We start from the raw sequence: 16053 nt of genomic DNA, 5'->3' as shown, positions 1-16053 counted from the left end.
CATGACAACTAAGAAATGTGTTTGATAATTTAGTACGTTTTCTTTTTAACACGTTTTTTGTTTTATATTAAATCTTCTTATGAGATCATCATAAAAGAGTTTATGAAGTTTAGGTAGATATCATTCCATTGAACTGATTCATGGATTAGTGGAACACGAGCTATTTCACGCAATGAGGGCATGCATGCGTAACTGGGATGGATCCGTTTTATAATGTTTTTATTGCATTGCTGATATAGCCTTATTTAACGCGATATGATTCAGAGCGGTATTATGAAATAGAATTGTTATTATACGTCTGTTATGACTGTGCATGGGCAACAATAATAACGGACATAATTTCAGGAGTAGATAATATAGGATTATTATTTATCTTACTCCTGATAATATTTTGTGATCGCTTCATTCACAATTATTGGTTTTTCTGCGGATTTGTTTTCTTGTTTTTGCTGCAGTGTACACGGCCTGTTCGTATTCTTATATACATGATGTGTGTGTGTGTGTGTGTGTGTGTGTGTGTGTGTGTGTGCGCGGCGCGCGCACGGCGTGTACGGAGGGGGGGGTCCAGGGGTCCGACCCTGCTCGTGCCTAACGCATTGAGGAGTATATTTTAAAATTCCTCAGCCCCTTCGCGATACTCGACTTGTGTCCCTATTTCAATGATTTGCGGCCGTGTGTTATGTGTGTGTAAACGAAATCATTTTGTGCAAAGCGTGCGTAGTTTCTGTATCGCTCGTCGTATTGTGTGACGTCACATTGAGATGCTCAGTGTTCAGATGCCAAGCTTCAGGAGTGAAATCCAGTGAATACAAGGTGAATTCACGTTGTTTTGGTGTAGTATATATATGTGTGAATCGGTGCGCTTATCTACGGAATTGCTATGAGCACGTTATTTAAAGTTAAGCTGCTACAGCTAGTTGTAGTAGAGGAATGTGAAATTCGTGAGTTGCTTATTTGCTTCGGACTTCGGTGACATGGAAATTGTAAACACACTCAGGCAACCGGCTACACTCGAGTAAACGAGTTGAAGTAAATGACTTTGCGAAGCGATCGACATTGGACCTGATACAGATTTCTAAAAAAGTGAGTTTGCGTCGGTGGTATTCAGTGAAATCATGGCGCGTCGTTGCTCACCTTGAGCGCGCGCACGGTCGACGAGGGACGCGCCAACCGCATTGGACTAATTGTTGCAGAGCGATGACATTGGCTGCAGTTGCGCGAAATTCAATTTCGACAAGAAGGTATAAACGTCGCATAAGTACTAATATGAGTATTTTGTTGTTTTTTTTTTTTTTTTTTTTTTTTTTTTTTTTTTTTTTTTTTTTTTTGTTTTTTTTTTAATTGTATAGTTTATGTTTCTATTGTATTACGTTAGAGTGATTCACAGTGACTTTTACTATAATTTCGTATAACTAGTCCAGGAGTAGATATAGAGAGGAGTATGGACTCCAAACATGAATTTCAACATTTGTTGCTATATTTTACGATGATAGTATTCGTGCAACTCGATAACGTTACAGTTCTAAATGAGTGTTGAATCCGTCTTAACTAACTTTTCTTTGTTTAAATAACTGCTGTCCTTTAGAAATTAGGCTTATACTATCACATGGTTCAGTAGTGTTTAGACCGTAATGCTGGCGGCTCAGATTGCCCGTAGCGCATGCCGAACCGGTGGCTAGCATGTGAGTGAATGGTCTGTCTGTTGACAGATGCACCTGTTGCGGCAGGGTAGTAATATGTGGATTCTATTTATTATTCCTTTTGTTATCACACTCTATATATTTATTATGATAATATATACACGTAATTATTACACCTATATAACAGTATATATATACACCATTATTCTTATTATTTTTATATTATTAATTCAGATTTATTTCTTCTGCGCCAACGGGTTGGTATTCTTGTCAAACGCAGCCATTCGCTACTATGCTAGCCACTGTTCGGTATGGCTTTTCTGGCATTGAGCGCCGCTACGTTACACACTATGAACCTGTGTAGTTCAAAGGCTATATTCCTTAAAGGTCAGGTATTTAAACAATAGTTAATTTTAGTTTATGAGACGGATGTCCACGTTTTGATGTATTTGTTAGGAGTTGCCGTAATAGATAGTCGGTAAATTAGGCAGCATTGTTGAATTACATGTTTTAGGAGAGTTACTCTTATATTTATCTTATCCTGTGTAGCTATACTATATAGCTGTATTACCTGTGCAAAAGAATGTATGGTGTCTAAGCGCATATTTTGGATCCAGTAGAGACATGATACAGTTGTGTGTTACAGCAACAAAATCTGCAGTCATTCTCAGATTTAGCTGAATCAAAGATGAGATTTTATGACAATACAATACAATGCGTTATAACTCCAACAAAGAAAGGATAGAGAAGAGATATTTATGCACCTAAGTTATCATAAGCACAGATTTATACCTAGTCGGATTTATTTTGATATAGAGTTAACGTATGATAAGAGTCAACTGATAAATGTGGTTCTGATGGGAAATTTATCTGGGCGAGAGCAATTTTGAATCGTTTCTAGGAAGCAGGTTCATTATCGAAGCATCAGTTTACCTCGCTTCCTATTAACGTGAAGATGGACTAACTGCTTAATTAAGGAGAATGTAATTGTTGAGGTATCCAAATGGCGGCCTGCGCAATAATCGCAGAAACCTACGAAAACATTGAGCGATGACATACTCATAAGATACGAGAAATTCCGAGTAAATACCTATGTTTCTGAGCTAAATCGTTGGTAGTACATATAAATGCATTATTTTATGAAATTCGGTATTTACTTATAACATCAGAGAGGATGGCGCTGTTGATGTAACTTTAGTCGACATTGTGTGTTTTTATTGATTTCATGATGATGCACTTCGTCACGTTCACAGCGAGTTGGAAGTCAGATTTGTCTGTCAATGCGAATATGCTCATCGCCGGATTTTAATGTATTTAGAAAGTAAGCAGGCTGGGAAGTGAATCTGGTTCCGTCGGTGCGCCCTTTCATGCCCATCAACGAAAGGCGGGCTTATTCTGATAGGTAGATCGGAAATTGCAACAGAAGACGTAGCCCAGTGGATAACGGTGTATTTTTCGTTTTGTGCACTCTTCGTAGGTAACTGTTCTAGCAGCAGAAGCCCTAGTTCTTGAGATCGGCATTTGTATTAAATGGTCCCATTTAGTATTAATGGAGGGTGCGGTGTACGCTGTGATTGTGAAGACACATGTGCATCTCGTCCTCGGGCATTGCCGGCATCCGTCAGTGATGTTTTGGCGCCCTATCATGTGTGTTTTCGCATATGTGCTAAAGTAATCCGGGGTGCTAAACTAGGCTTGGGCCCACATTTTGTCCATCTCAAGTTATTTGGGTTCCGCACACTGATTATTTTCGTGGATTCTGTCAATTTATTTTACTCAGCTGAGGTGTAGTTGCAGCTTTAGATCGAGATTGTCCGGTGTGCTCGTGCGTGCTGGTCCGTCGTCACAGTTGGCCATAATCTTACGCTCGGTGTCAGTCCGATATTTGTATGGGGGGGGTATCCGAACACGGTTTGGCTGTCCAGCTGGGGTCAAAGTCAAAGTCGGTAAGAGGTGTAAGAAGGGCGGAACTACCTCCTTTAACTTAAGTTGGGACGAAGCAGATTGCGCACAAATTCTAATCGGCTGACAGGTCGTGTAGCGGTGATAGCTCATGGTAGAAACTCACTGTGCGAATTGGAGTCACAGTGTCATGGTCAATGGGCACCGGGCATTATTTAGGATTTTCTGAGACATTGGTCTGCGCGAGCGATTGAATAACTTTTTTTTTCAGCGGACCTACCTTTTTAGCTTATTAGCGACATTAATGTACTTTCCGTGATGCGAAGAGTTAAGTGTCGGTAACCTTTTGACCTCGAGGGAGGGTTAACATGGATTTTGTGATGTTAACAAAGGACTGAACTGCTTTTGCTTTAGAGCCCCCCCCCCTCCCCTCACCCTCTCCCACCACCACCACTACGCTCGCGCTCGACGCATATCCATGATAACATGTTAATATAGCGAAGTCATTAAAGTTACACAGCTGTATCTTTATTACTGTACTGTAGTGTACTACCAGTAGGTATAGCAAAGCCTATCATAGATTTTAGATCTGTATTAGTAGTATCCTAGATATATGCTCTGAGCGCGAACTCGGTGGCAGGAGGGCGCACTTGATTCGGTTGCCAGTGAGTTTATCAGAAGAATACCTGGCTACAGTACACGTCAGTTGAGCGCTGTCGCTCTGCGGCACTTGTTGGATTCAACTTTTGCACACATCTGCAAGCTTAATTTGTACTACTTAGTGCAATGAGTAAAATCTATGAAACTGGTGTGTTGTAAATATTCAATTCTTGTTTAATATATTCACACAAAACAACCATTGAGCTTGCAGTGCGATATTTGATTACATGTGAGCCAATCAAATATGGAGAATTCATTTCTGGAGCACCATGTTATAAAGATGTTGTCTCTCGCTCTTAGTGTACAACGTTGTCATTCCAGTAGCCACAAGTAATCTTCTCGCTTAACAATCTGCAGTGAAAAGTTACAGTAAAGAGGCCATTGGCATAGTTACAAGATTATACAGTGCTAGAGCATGTTCTGGCTATGATATATGTAAATCAGATCTGAAGTAAAAAATTCAAACACATTGCAGACTGCCCTAGTGTCACCATCAGAGGAAGAGTACGAAGCATTGTTATCTGCACTGGCGAAGCGGTTAGAAGATGGGGAGACTCTCTATGCTGTCGGCATCGGTGGTAGGTGCTGGATAGAAAAACCTATATCGCTTATGACGATAAATCGCTTGTACTGCTAGCTAAGTTGTGTAAGCCTCATGAATTTAACGTTACATGATCATGCATGTCACATTTCTTCACTCGCGATTAACATGATGGAAACATTGGTGTAGAAATTTACATGATGTTCCAGCCAAATTTTTGCCATGATTGCAGATGGCGGTGCCAAAGGTTTAGCGGAACCAGAGCTCGAAGCATCTATAGCAACTCTGCAGAGTCTTGCAGTGTCCTGCAATGCAGACTGCAACCTGCTAGCAAAGCGGCCCGTCTCTCGGGGATATATCGCCGAATTTCTTGTTCGAAAGAAAGCAGAAAGTGAAGACTTCATTGAAGTTCGGTATGTTGACATAGTAGATAAGAGTGCATGTAGTCCTTAAGTTACAGATGTTAATGTGTCCAAAAATTTTATTCTCACGTTTACTGTTCGTAACCTTAGACTTGACTGATCTGTCTGTCTGATTGGAATAAGCAGGCCCCCTTGTATATTGTTGCTAGGTCTATTTAATAGTTGTATGTGGCTTTACATGTGTATATGCCAAATTGTCAGTGCTGCCGTCCTTTGTTACTAAGCGTTTTCTTTAAAACACATTGTCGCAGTGCTAAATGGCTAGAGATGGCATGCTTGTCAATTTTGCCAGGTGGATAGGTCAGTTGAATGCATATTTGAGTTTGTGGTTCCTAGGTGGTTGAGCTTATGTCGCCTTTTCCCATGTGTGTAAAACTCCGAACATATTAACCGAACGAACAAGGTTTGCATGAAAAGGTCTAAAAGATCATGTATAGCTAAAAGCAAGAGATCGGTTAATTGCTTCCATGATGTATGATTTGATTGCTTGTACAACGTGTCACTTTAAACAGGGTTGCTGTCGTTGGTAACGTGGATGCAGGAAAGAGCACATTGCTAGGAGTGCTCACACATGGAGAGCTAGACAATGGCCGAGGGATTGCTCGCATGAAGCTGTTTAGGCATAAACACGAAATCGAGTCAGGACGGACTAGTAGTGTAGGTAGGTGTCCAATATGAGTGATGTAATGTTAGGTATACTATTTCACATTTAGAACGTGATTAACAAAGTCACCAACAGATCATGACATGAAATAATAATGGTTACATTCCTCATTTTTTCATGCAAAGTGTAAAATATAAGTCACATAGGTTTGGCTGCAATAGTTTTTTGAAACTTGCATATTAAGCAGAATTTCTTGTTGTTTGTTTAAAAAGAATGTCACGTCAATGTCAATATCTCTCTACTTTTACGTCATGCCTCCGTGAGTTTAATCATTTATTGTTATTTATGTCTAGGCAATGACATTCTTGGGTTTGACAGCTCAGGGTCTGTTGTCAACAAACCTGACAGTCATGGTGGTAACCTCGACTGGAAGAAAATTTGTGAAGACTCTGCGAAGGTAAGTTTGCGATGAATGTGTACAAGCGTTGGTACCAGAGTAGCTTGCAATCTTGCGCACAATCACACGGAACCACCCTACAAATATCATGATATTAAGTCGTGCATCTCGCTGTCTGTTTTTATACCAGACCGATTCAATAACAACTATGACTCAGACGGGTAACATCTACGAGTCATTTACCTATAATAAATGACCTATAATGTAATTCACAATGTGTATGTATATATAAATTGTTTTTCTTTGATGCCAGGTTATTACGTTTATTGATTTGGCTGGTCATGAACGCTACCTGAAGACAACAGTGTTTGGAATGACGGGACATATGCCAGATTTCTGCATGCTTATAGTGAGTGTTTACATTTTTCTGACCTATATGGATATATTTATTAGATAATAAATTACTTGCATGTTTAAATATGCTTTTGCATATCACAACCACGCACACAGCTATGCTGCTATGTTAGACGATCGTAGCTTCATCTGCGTTGTATTTCAGGTCGGAGCGAATGCGGGCATCGTGGGCATGTGTAAGGAGCATCTTGGTCTTGCTCTGGCGCTAAACGTTCCAGTATTTGTCGTCGTGACCAAGATCGACATGTGTCCGGTGAACGTCCTCCAGGATACGTTAAAGCTCTTACAGAGGATACTCAAGTCTCCCGGATGCAGGAAGATTCCTGTGATGGTGCAGAATACGGACGACGTTGTTGTCATGGCAACAAACTTCAGCTCAGAGAGGTTCGTACCAGCGGGTCTCCTCTTTTCGGCCGTGGCAAATATAACGGCACCAGAAAAAAAATCTTCCAGAAAACAGTGCACCAGTTATCAAACCCGTTAATTAGTATACCGGTGAGGTCGCCACTGTCCATCTATGTGTGCGATACCACTTAAAGTATTATCATACTGTGAATCGGGCAGACACGTCTCAGACGTACTAGCACCATTTAGCTGCGTTTAGCATCCGTGGATGTGAGTTAATTCCGGTTCCTTCGTCACACACTGCCGCTGTGTCTCCGCAGGGTGTGTCCGATCTTCCAGCTGTCGAACGTGACAGGGGAGAACCTGCCGCTGCTGAAGATGTTCCTCAACCTGCTATCAGCTAGAATGTCGTTCGACGAGGGAGAGCTGGCCGAGTTCCAGATAGACGACACTTACTCTGTACCGGTGAGTGCAGCCGCCGCGCACCATGCTAGTCACGGCTAGCTAGCTAGTAACTATGGTTGGAGCTAGCGAGTACTAGTTTTAGTTAGCGCTACCCACTACTAGTGATAGTCAGTGATAGTTAGTACTAGTTACAGTCAGTGTTAGCTAGTACCAACTGTAGGTAATGCTAGCTGGTAGTAACTGTAGCTAATGATAGCCAGTACTAGTGGCCTATTTATTGGTCGCTGTGAATTTAGCATGTAAAATGCATTTGTTGAACTGAAATGGCTGTGTACTACTTTTAATCTTGGTGCCAGTTTTTTATGTCTACGTCTTGTCGTTCCATAAAGGATACTGGGATGTGGGTGGGTCAAACTGTGTCGGTCGGAGCAGGTTGCACCCTGAGTGGTTTCAATGAGGTGAACATGAAAAGTACATTAGACGAATTGCTTTGGGAGCTCAGTATTATTAGTATCTGTAAATTGTGTTCTGCGAAAACATCTTAGTTGATTTATCTTACAGCTTTTCTTAGTTTTTGTGTGCTTTAATCGTGACTTTACAGAAAATTGTCTGCCCGAACCCAGGTAGACTGTACCAAACTTTCCCTTAAAATATCAGTTTAGAAATGGTGATCATAGAACTTCGGAAATAACTATAGCAACTGTCCTTTGATGTAAAAAGTTTCCAAGATGATACAAAAGTTAGTTCTTTCAAAGGAAGTATTTGATGAAATTGTTTTTGCCATACACACACTGACTGTGGGCTAACAGACTGCTGCTAATTTTGACCGCTACAATTACTGCTTCAACAAGTTAATGTTAATTAATAGTTGCCAGCACTAGCAAGTTGGTCCGAACCATCCCCACCAAGCTGTGTTGCTATTCACAAGTACTAGTGACAATGCTGACCCGCTGCAGGGCGTTGGAACTGTTGTCTCGGGAACGACACTGAAAGGCGTGATAAAGCTGAATGACACGCTGCTACTAGGACCGGACGCCCTCGGTCACTTCCAACCAATCGTCATCAAGAGCATCCATCGGAAGAGAATGCCAGTGCGGTGTGTGCGCGGCGGCCAGACAGCATCTTTCTCATTAAAACGGGTACGGCTATATAGGCGGTCTAGCGCGTGTGCGTCTTGATAGCGGTGGATAAGAATTGAAGCGAATGTGATTGGATAAGAGTTCCTATGTCTTGCATTTGCGACAAATGCAGCCGTTTTCCCTCGAATAGCAGAAATCGCAGAAATCACGAGAGCGTTAAAGTGACGATAACTTTTAAAGGTTCTGTTCTAGTAGGTTTTTCTCACATTTTGTAAGACGTATCACATCACTGGCTCTCTCCTGTTGCTTCAGATTAAGCGATCTCACATTAGGAAAGGCATGGTGATGGTGTCACAGGACATTAAGCCACAGGCATGCTGGGAGTTTGAAGCAGACATATTGATCTTGCACCACCCCACGACAATAAGTCCAAGGTACCAGGCGATGGGTAAGTTTCAGTCTGAATTTGGCATGCAATATTCCTGATAGAGCTTTAAGCCTGTCTTTGTCTAGTGCAAATTGTATTCATTTTGACCCGTTTTACGGGCAATGTATATTGTGATTTTTAAGATTTAAAAATGTTTAGTATAACAACAGCAACAACAAAAATAATAACAGCAACAACAACAACAACAACAACAACAACAGCAACAAGAAAATGTCATTCAAGTTGCTTAAGAATAAGTCAAACAAATCACATTGATGGCGACATTCTTGCACACAAGTCTGTGCTACTACTAGTGCTCTGTAAAAGTGCTTCTACCTGACAATTTTTTTTATACAAAACTACCTCAATCCCAACATTCTTAGTGTACGCTTGTTTTCTTGGTGCTTGCAGTGCATTGTGGGAGCATCCGGCAGACGGCTACGATCGTCAGCATGTCACAGGACTGCCTGCGCACAGGCGACAAGGCAGCCGTGCGATTCCACTTCATCAAGAACCCAGAGTTCCTACGTATTGACCAGCGGCTTGTGTTCCGCGAGGGGCGCACGAAGGCAGTCGGAAACATCACCAAGTTGCACCCACACATACCTGGTAAGATAGACATGCTGGGAACTGTTAGTGCGCGTGCTGCCATGCAGCGTTACAAATTAGGGGGCCGTTGTCAGAAACATCGTAAAGTTAATGCTAAGATAACACTTACGACTAATGTTAATGTTATGAGAGGAGCGTTGACAGAAACACATTGCAGCTATTAGAAAACTTACGATAACAGGAACTTCATCACAAGGCCTGCAGTGCTGATTGAATGAGAATCGATCACAAAATTCAAATTCATACACATTTATTGTACATCACAGTAATTTAAGCATATTATGATGGCTAACCACATATAAATAATATCTGATGAAAAATGACGCGGTCATAAATTTATTCTGCACAACAAGACAAATTCTCACACTGTAACACGAGACGCGAGAGTCGTGGTAAGCGTGGCAAACATTTAAAACAAAAGAACAAATGCCATACGCCATTTGTAAATGTTTTATTTTGTTTTATGATCGGTAGATAATGAATGATTTTGACGTGTTTTTTAAGAAAAACACATTTTATTCATTATTATAAAATATAGTATCACTATAATTGTAATTCGTAGTGTAAATGTGTTATTTTTAACTTAATATGAAAGTTACGAGAGGGTCTGGGCTCTCGTAATGTTAAGAGGATATTTTCGAGGATTTTTCATTCTCGTAACTTTGCGAGGTTTCTGTCAACGGTTTACGAGTGGAAGTTAATGTTAAGACTAATTTTGTTTCTGACAATGGGCCCCAGGCTTGCAGAATATGTAGGTATTTCAGTTGCGAGAAGATAAATCCGTGTCCTTCCTGCTGCTTGATGTTATCACAGCAACAATATCTACCTTGTCGTGCCAGGGTTACGGTTATGTCGGTTCGAGGTAAATAAGCTTGTATGAATTTGAACTGTTGCAGGAACAGCCCTGCAGCAGCACCGAGCGAAGATGAGCAAGAACAGAGGTGAGGGCCCCGGCCCGGGCCCGCAGGGTCACGTAGACCACGGCGGTGACCCCGACCACGTGCCCATCCTACGACCGGAGAACGAGCCACAGAAGCCTAGTAAGCGTAACCGAGGCGGCCGGCATCGGAGTAGTAAGGCCAAAGAAAACATGGCCGCTCATCAGAAGCCGTCGACGAGCGGCACTAGTTTAAAATCTGCCGCCTGATTCCAGCAGCGTGAGGAATGCGGCAGAGAAGGGGGGCAGCAGGCTAGTACAGGTAGGCGGGAGGGAGGGCGTTTGTTGCCTCTCCTCTGGTCATCGTAGTTTGGCAATAGGTTGTACTGTGTAGGTTTGCACGATGTTGCTGACACCATTAGCATCCTTCACGCCCAGTAGAGTAAAACCTGCATCTGATAATCGTGCATGTAACAGATAACTTATCACTGGCAGAGATATCTCACCATGTCATTACTGGATTAGTTGCAGCCAATCACTGCCAACGGCCTGCAATTCGTTATCGAAGTTGTAAACGTTTCTGATCTCCTATTTAATTGTCAGTGGCTATAATTAGGTGAATTAATGGGTTTAAGTGCCCTAGTGATGCAGAAATTGGAAGAAGCTGTGTAGAAATCAGGCTGTGTGCAGTAATGCCACCCCTCTCCCATTACAATAACTCGTGTTACGTACGTTTACCCATGCACAGTTTATAAATATTATGACCACTTTATTCATGATACCAAACAAAAATTTGCTCTGATGTAATTTTTATAATGAAGCAGGCAGGTTTTTCTATCCAAAAATTCCTTACATCATTAAATAATCAATATTTATCTATGTTTGACAATGTTTAATTGCACGCATAACTATGCATTCCCAAACAGTGCCATACGTTCGGTACAGGATGCAGATTCTTATACTGAAATCTCTCGTTTGTTTTACATCCTAAAGTAGATAATATCTATGTTTACGAATGTTTACTTGCATTCATAATTGTGCTGGTATTAAGGGAAATATGAGGATTGCATACTTTTCTTGGCCAAAAAACCTTTCATAAGAACGCAATTTCAATTTTATAATGGAAGTCATTAGGATAACGTGTTTCACCTTACAGAATTTCACGTAACGAACGGTTTTTCTGGATCACATTACTTTCGTATTGCGGGGGTATTACTGTACATGTAAAATAAATTGAAAGATGCCTTGCCATTCGTAGGGTTTAAATACGGAATGTAGTAGACGGATTTTGGAAATCATTCATCAATCAATCATTGAATCAATCATTTTAAATCAAGAACTGGTTGGATATTGCGTTTTTGAGAGAGACCACAGTTGTGGTAGAAATTGTAGTTGCTGTTTCCTAAGTATTATGAGCTGTTTTATATTGTCTGGCAGACTTTTAGATCGGGTTAGCGATTTAATGCTTCATTGGGGTTCCTTTAATATCGATTTTAATGAACTACCATTCTGCCCACCCTGTCAGCTATTGCATGTTACCTATGTTTTTAGACAGATATGTATACCTTTTAGTTTTCGGCTCGTTTGAGTACATAGATAAATAAGACATAGTGACGAATGGAAATATTTACGAGGAACTGAAGACAGCGTGGAAACATTCACGGTGACATGAGACTGAAAAGTACCGAACTGTCTGGGTTTGCTAACCTCTGCCGTGATGTAAACATTCCGTCACCCTTTCCATACAGTCACAAAGAGGCGTCTTTCTTTATTTTCCTGACCGTCACAGCACTTTATAGCATGTATTAGCCGGAGGTTTTAATCGTCGTACGTAATAGAAATTCCTATAAATGACCTTTATTCATATGCAGGTTTTTTAAGACACCGTGAGTTAGAAATTAATTTTCATCAGGTAATTTTAATCAGGTTAGGTTAATTTTCATCAGGTTCTACATAGTAACCGTAACCTGCACGTTCTACATAAACGCGCGCATGCACACGCACACACGCACGCACGCACGCACGCACGCAGCGCACACACATCCCACGCACACCCACATAACCGCACTCAACAAGTACCGAAAACTACAATGGTTGTTTACTGTTCACGTGCGCTGCTCTCCGTTTCTCCATGTCAGTTTTTATGCGAATATTAAATGTAAATGTTGTAAGTGCTGGGTGCATGATATACGTACGTGTGTACCGGGTTGCATAGACTATTATTATGTATATATATATAATTAGAAATAGATTAAAGTCCACTAATTTGTGGATTAACCTATATCAGAGTGTGTACATTTATATATACCTGGATAGCATTGATACGCGTTGTACTGGATTGATTTGTTGGATTACGGTTGTTCGTAAATAAATGTGACAGTATCACATTGGATTGGGAACGAGTAACGCGGACAGCTGGTACATTCTAAAGTATGATGTTAATGAGAATATTTTGACCTGAAAAGAGTAATTACTGGTTCGAGTAATTAAGACGTGGGCCGTGTTTTTACGTTTTGTGTGTATGTAATACGAGTTTAATAGAATCATTACTAGAAGTTTTAAATTGATACTGTGAGTTAACTTTTTTCGTTGATCTAACGTGTTCAGGTTGTCCGTTGAGGCTCTAGCATGTCAGTATGGTTCCTTCCGTTGTCAAGCTGTTGTTTACCAGAAGTCGAATATCCATTTCTGTAAGTCTAAAATAATTTCAAGTATACGAATAGTCGCATGCCCGCCCTCACGCCTGCACGAGCACGTACATCTGCCCGTAAGCACCCACACGCAGACAATTATTTAAATACTATAAACAAATTGTGATAGTAACATGAAGAAAGAAATGAAATGATGAAGATTCAAATAACATGTGAAAGCCACGCAGTCGTGCGCGTGTTCGCTAACTGCGCAGACGTAAAAGTTTGGACTTAAGCCGGCAACCCCACACCGGTGTGCCGTGCTAAGGTCTCGATTAGGTGGGGGCGAGTGGAGGGTAAATAAATGAATAAATGAATAAATATATATATATATATACGTATATGTATGCGTACGTATGTGAATATGAATATTTCGATGTGTACACATACGAACGCACGCACGTACATACGCACGCGCACGTGCGCATACACGCACGCACGCATATAAGCGGGAAAATAATTTAAAGTTCTTTCAGTCAAATTAAATTGGGCTTTTCTGTTGAAAATTGTAGACTTAATTGCATCTATGCTCCGACTTAAATGGCTACTGTGAGATGTCGCTGTTGAGCTTTGATAAGCAAGCCGCAACGCCCTGCCTTTCACACATCTTTGCCATATCTTTTAGTATAGGGCTTCGGGCGCGCGTACCGTGGCGCGTTATCTCACAGGCAATGAATGCTATTCTGTCGACCTCGTGCTTAAAAAGAAGAGTAGCGTGCATTCAATAGGTTTGCATAGAAATAACCGCTCTCCATATTCCACTCGAGGGCAACGCCCTACCATTCACATGGCCATGTGGGGGGTGAGGGTACTAGGATGTATAGGGGATGTATACGAATGTATAAGGATTGAAGGTGCTAACATCTCGGCGCGTTATCTATCCGTGGCAGAACTATTCGCTCATTCTTGTGTGCTTGAATAGAAGAGAAACCGGCCAGTAGTATAGCCGTGCATCGCAAATGCCGATCTCAATATTTCACTCAGCAGGCTGCGATCTGCTTTTCACATGGTCGTATAGTAATGTACAGGGAATCTCAGTGCGATATGAAGAGCCGTCTCGGCATGTTGAGTGAAATAATAATTATAATTGGCAGTGCGATAAGCACACACAAGCAAATTAACACGCGTATAACTGTTTGTTTCCTAAACGCCAGAATATAGCAGCGCGCCAATATTAATCGAGCGTTAGTCATGGCACAAAATGACCGACGCGCGGTGAATGCGGCCAGAGCCGTATATAGAAAAACGGCTCTATATAAACGGCTCTGAATGCGACAAATCCCATCACACCCCTTGTCCGTCTAAACCAAATTCCAAGGCAGATGGCGCTCTTGCTCTGGCTCAATTCACCTCATTTCTCGTATCCTGAGCTGTACGAAGGGGGCACTGCATGGAGTTTGCGTCCAGAGCCGTATATAGAGAGATATATACGGCTCTGTTTGCGTCTAAACCTGCGACGAACGAACGATCGTAATGCTGCCAAATCGGTTGTCAAAACTGCTTCCAGAGGGCAGCATGTGTCCGTGTGGCAGAGAAGCCATGGACGCCTGAGAAATGCAATAGAGTCAATCGCATAAAGGGCAGATCAATAAAGGTCGGCTAAAATGCATTCATTGACGCGAGCTCGACGAATGAAACGTAATAGGGTCTCATTTCTATATTATTATCCACCAAGTGTGAGCGATATAACCGTTCAGACGTATGCACCATGCAAAAGATTTGATACTTTTGAACATGATTAGTCTCGCAGTTTGTGCGATTAATTCCGGGGTAACCAAAAGGGTTTAAACTCAATAAAAGCACGCGGATATTGTAGCAGGATTTTGTGGTAGCGCCCGCCCTGGTATCGATTTGGGAATTCATTAAGCGGGTGTATTTGGATAGTTTTCAAAGCGACGTGGTTTCAGTAGCATTAAGTCGTAATATAACCCCCAGGTGAATGATTGACATGAGTACGCTGGTACGTAACTAAGCCGGAGAAGGTCTATGTCCCCCAGGGTACTATCGGAGGGTACCCTGGGTACGGTTCGATATATCGGAACGTACCCTGGTACTATCTAATATGCCGGACCGTACCTCGCCTACTCCACTAACGAGTCTAGGGAGTCGCCTACGCCTACTCCCTAACTAGTCAGTGTGTGTGTGAGTGAGTGAGTGAATGCGAGGAATACGAGAAAAAAAATTGAATGAAATAGTAAGTGAGAGAGAAAGCGAGAGTGGAAGATAGCGACGGGAAAAAGGGAAGGGGCGAGGCAGAGAAGGGAGAGCGAGATAAAGGGGGTGCGCACGCCAAGGGAAAAGAGGATAAAGGAAAAGGATAAAGGAAAAGGATAACGGAAAAGGAGATAAAGGTTAGCAGTTGTCTAAAAAATTGTCCAAGGCGTCGAAAACATTCTCACATTTCTTTAACGAAAGCAAACGTTTTTTTTCGCAATTCACTAGTGTCCTGCAAACGAGAGCCCGTTCGTGGATAAATAGCCTAGCGAAGTGAAAGAGGGCTAGAAACGTTCATCATTAATTCTCTCCGTCTCATTCAAAGAAGTAATTAGAACAACAAATCAGCAGCAGGTTAGCAGCATTCAGCACGCCTCATTATAATCGCTGACGTCGTGTGAAGCCGCCAGTAGCTGCGCACGAGACCGCTCGCCAACATGTGCTCACGTACTCTCACCTTACTTACTGATTAGGCCCTTTAGCCCCATGAGGAGCATAGGCCATCGACGACGCTCCGCCAGCGCACTCGACCCTGGCTGTTTTTTCCATCTCCCTCCAGGAGTGACCGCTACTCTGCATTTCTGCCTGGGTGTCTCTCCGCCACGTGTTTCTTGGCCTTTCCCTCTTCCTCTTTCCCTGTGGATTCTAGGTCAAGGCCTGCCTGGTAATGTTACTGGCAGGCTTCCTGAGGGAGTATCCAATCCAGCCACACTTCCTTCTCATGATCTGTGTGCTGTGTCTCCTGTCACGCCAATAAAGATTTGCCCATCCGCGTGGCCGCCCGGCGCGAAGAGGAAAGCGTAAGATGCGCGTGACGAGTGATTTGA

General features: G+C 42.0%; 1 protein-coding gene across 3 annotated transcripts in view; it reads left to right on the top strand.

The window, feature by feature from the left end:
- LOC106820846 (GTP-binding protein 1-like) overlaps nucleotides 1-12891 on the top strand; it is a 17975-nt gene extending 5084 nt beyond the window's left edge. The window contains exons 2-13 of one of the 3 annotated variants that reach the window (XM_014825435.1): nucleotides 4678-4780; nucleotides 4976-5156; nucleotides 5678-5826; nucleotides 6123-6226; nucleotides 6480-6575; nucleotides 6726-6964; nucleotides 7246-7390; nucleotides 8287-8469; nucleotides 8722-8857; nucleotides 9248-9445; nucleotides 10342-12234; nucleotides 12269-12891. In XM_014825435.1, coding sequence (XP_014680921.1) covers nucleotides 4678-4780; nucleotides 4976-5156; nucleotides 5678-5826; nucleotides 6123-6226; nucleotides 6480-6575; nucleotides 6726-6964; nucleotides 7246-7390; nucleotides 8287-8469; nucleotides 8722-8857; nucleotides 9248-9445; nucleotides 10342-10592 — 1785 coding nt within the window. In that variant the 3' untranslated portion in view covers nucleotides 10593-12234; nucleotides 12269-12891. Of the gene's footprint in view, nucleotides 1-4677; nucleotides 4781-4975; nucleotides 5157-5677; nucleotides 5827-6122; nucleotides 6227-6479; nucleotides 6576-6725; nucleotides 6965-7245; nucleotides 7391-8286; nucleotides 8470-8721; nucleotides 8858-9247; nucleotides 9446-10338 lie in introns of all 3 variants that reach the window. The other 2 variants (XM_014825433.1, XM_014825434.1) reach the window with 2 other exon arrangements.
- The last annotated feature ends 3162 nt before the right edge of the window (nucleotides 12892-16053 follow it).

Source organism: Priapulus caudatus, unplaced genomic scaffold, assembly GCF_000485595.1.
Source record: "Priapulus caudatus unplaced genomic scaffold, Priapulus_caudatus-5.0.1 Scaffold49, whole genome shotgun sequence".
Classification (NCBI taxonomy): Eukaryota; Metazoa; Priapulida; class Priapulimorpha; order Priapulimorphida; family Priapulidae; genus Priapulus; species Priapulus caudatus.
The sequence above is the reverse complement of the archived record's forward strand: the minus strand, read 5'-3'. Positions and strand labels throughout refer to the sequence as shown.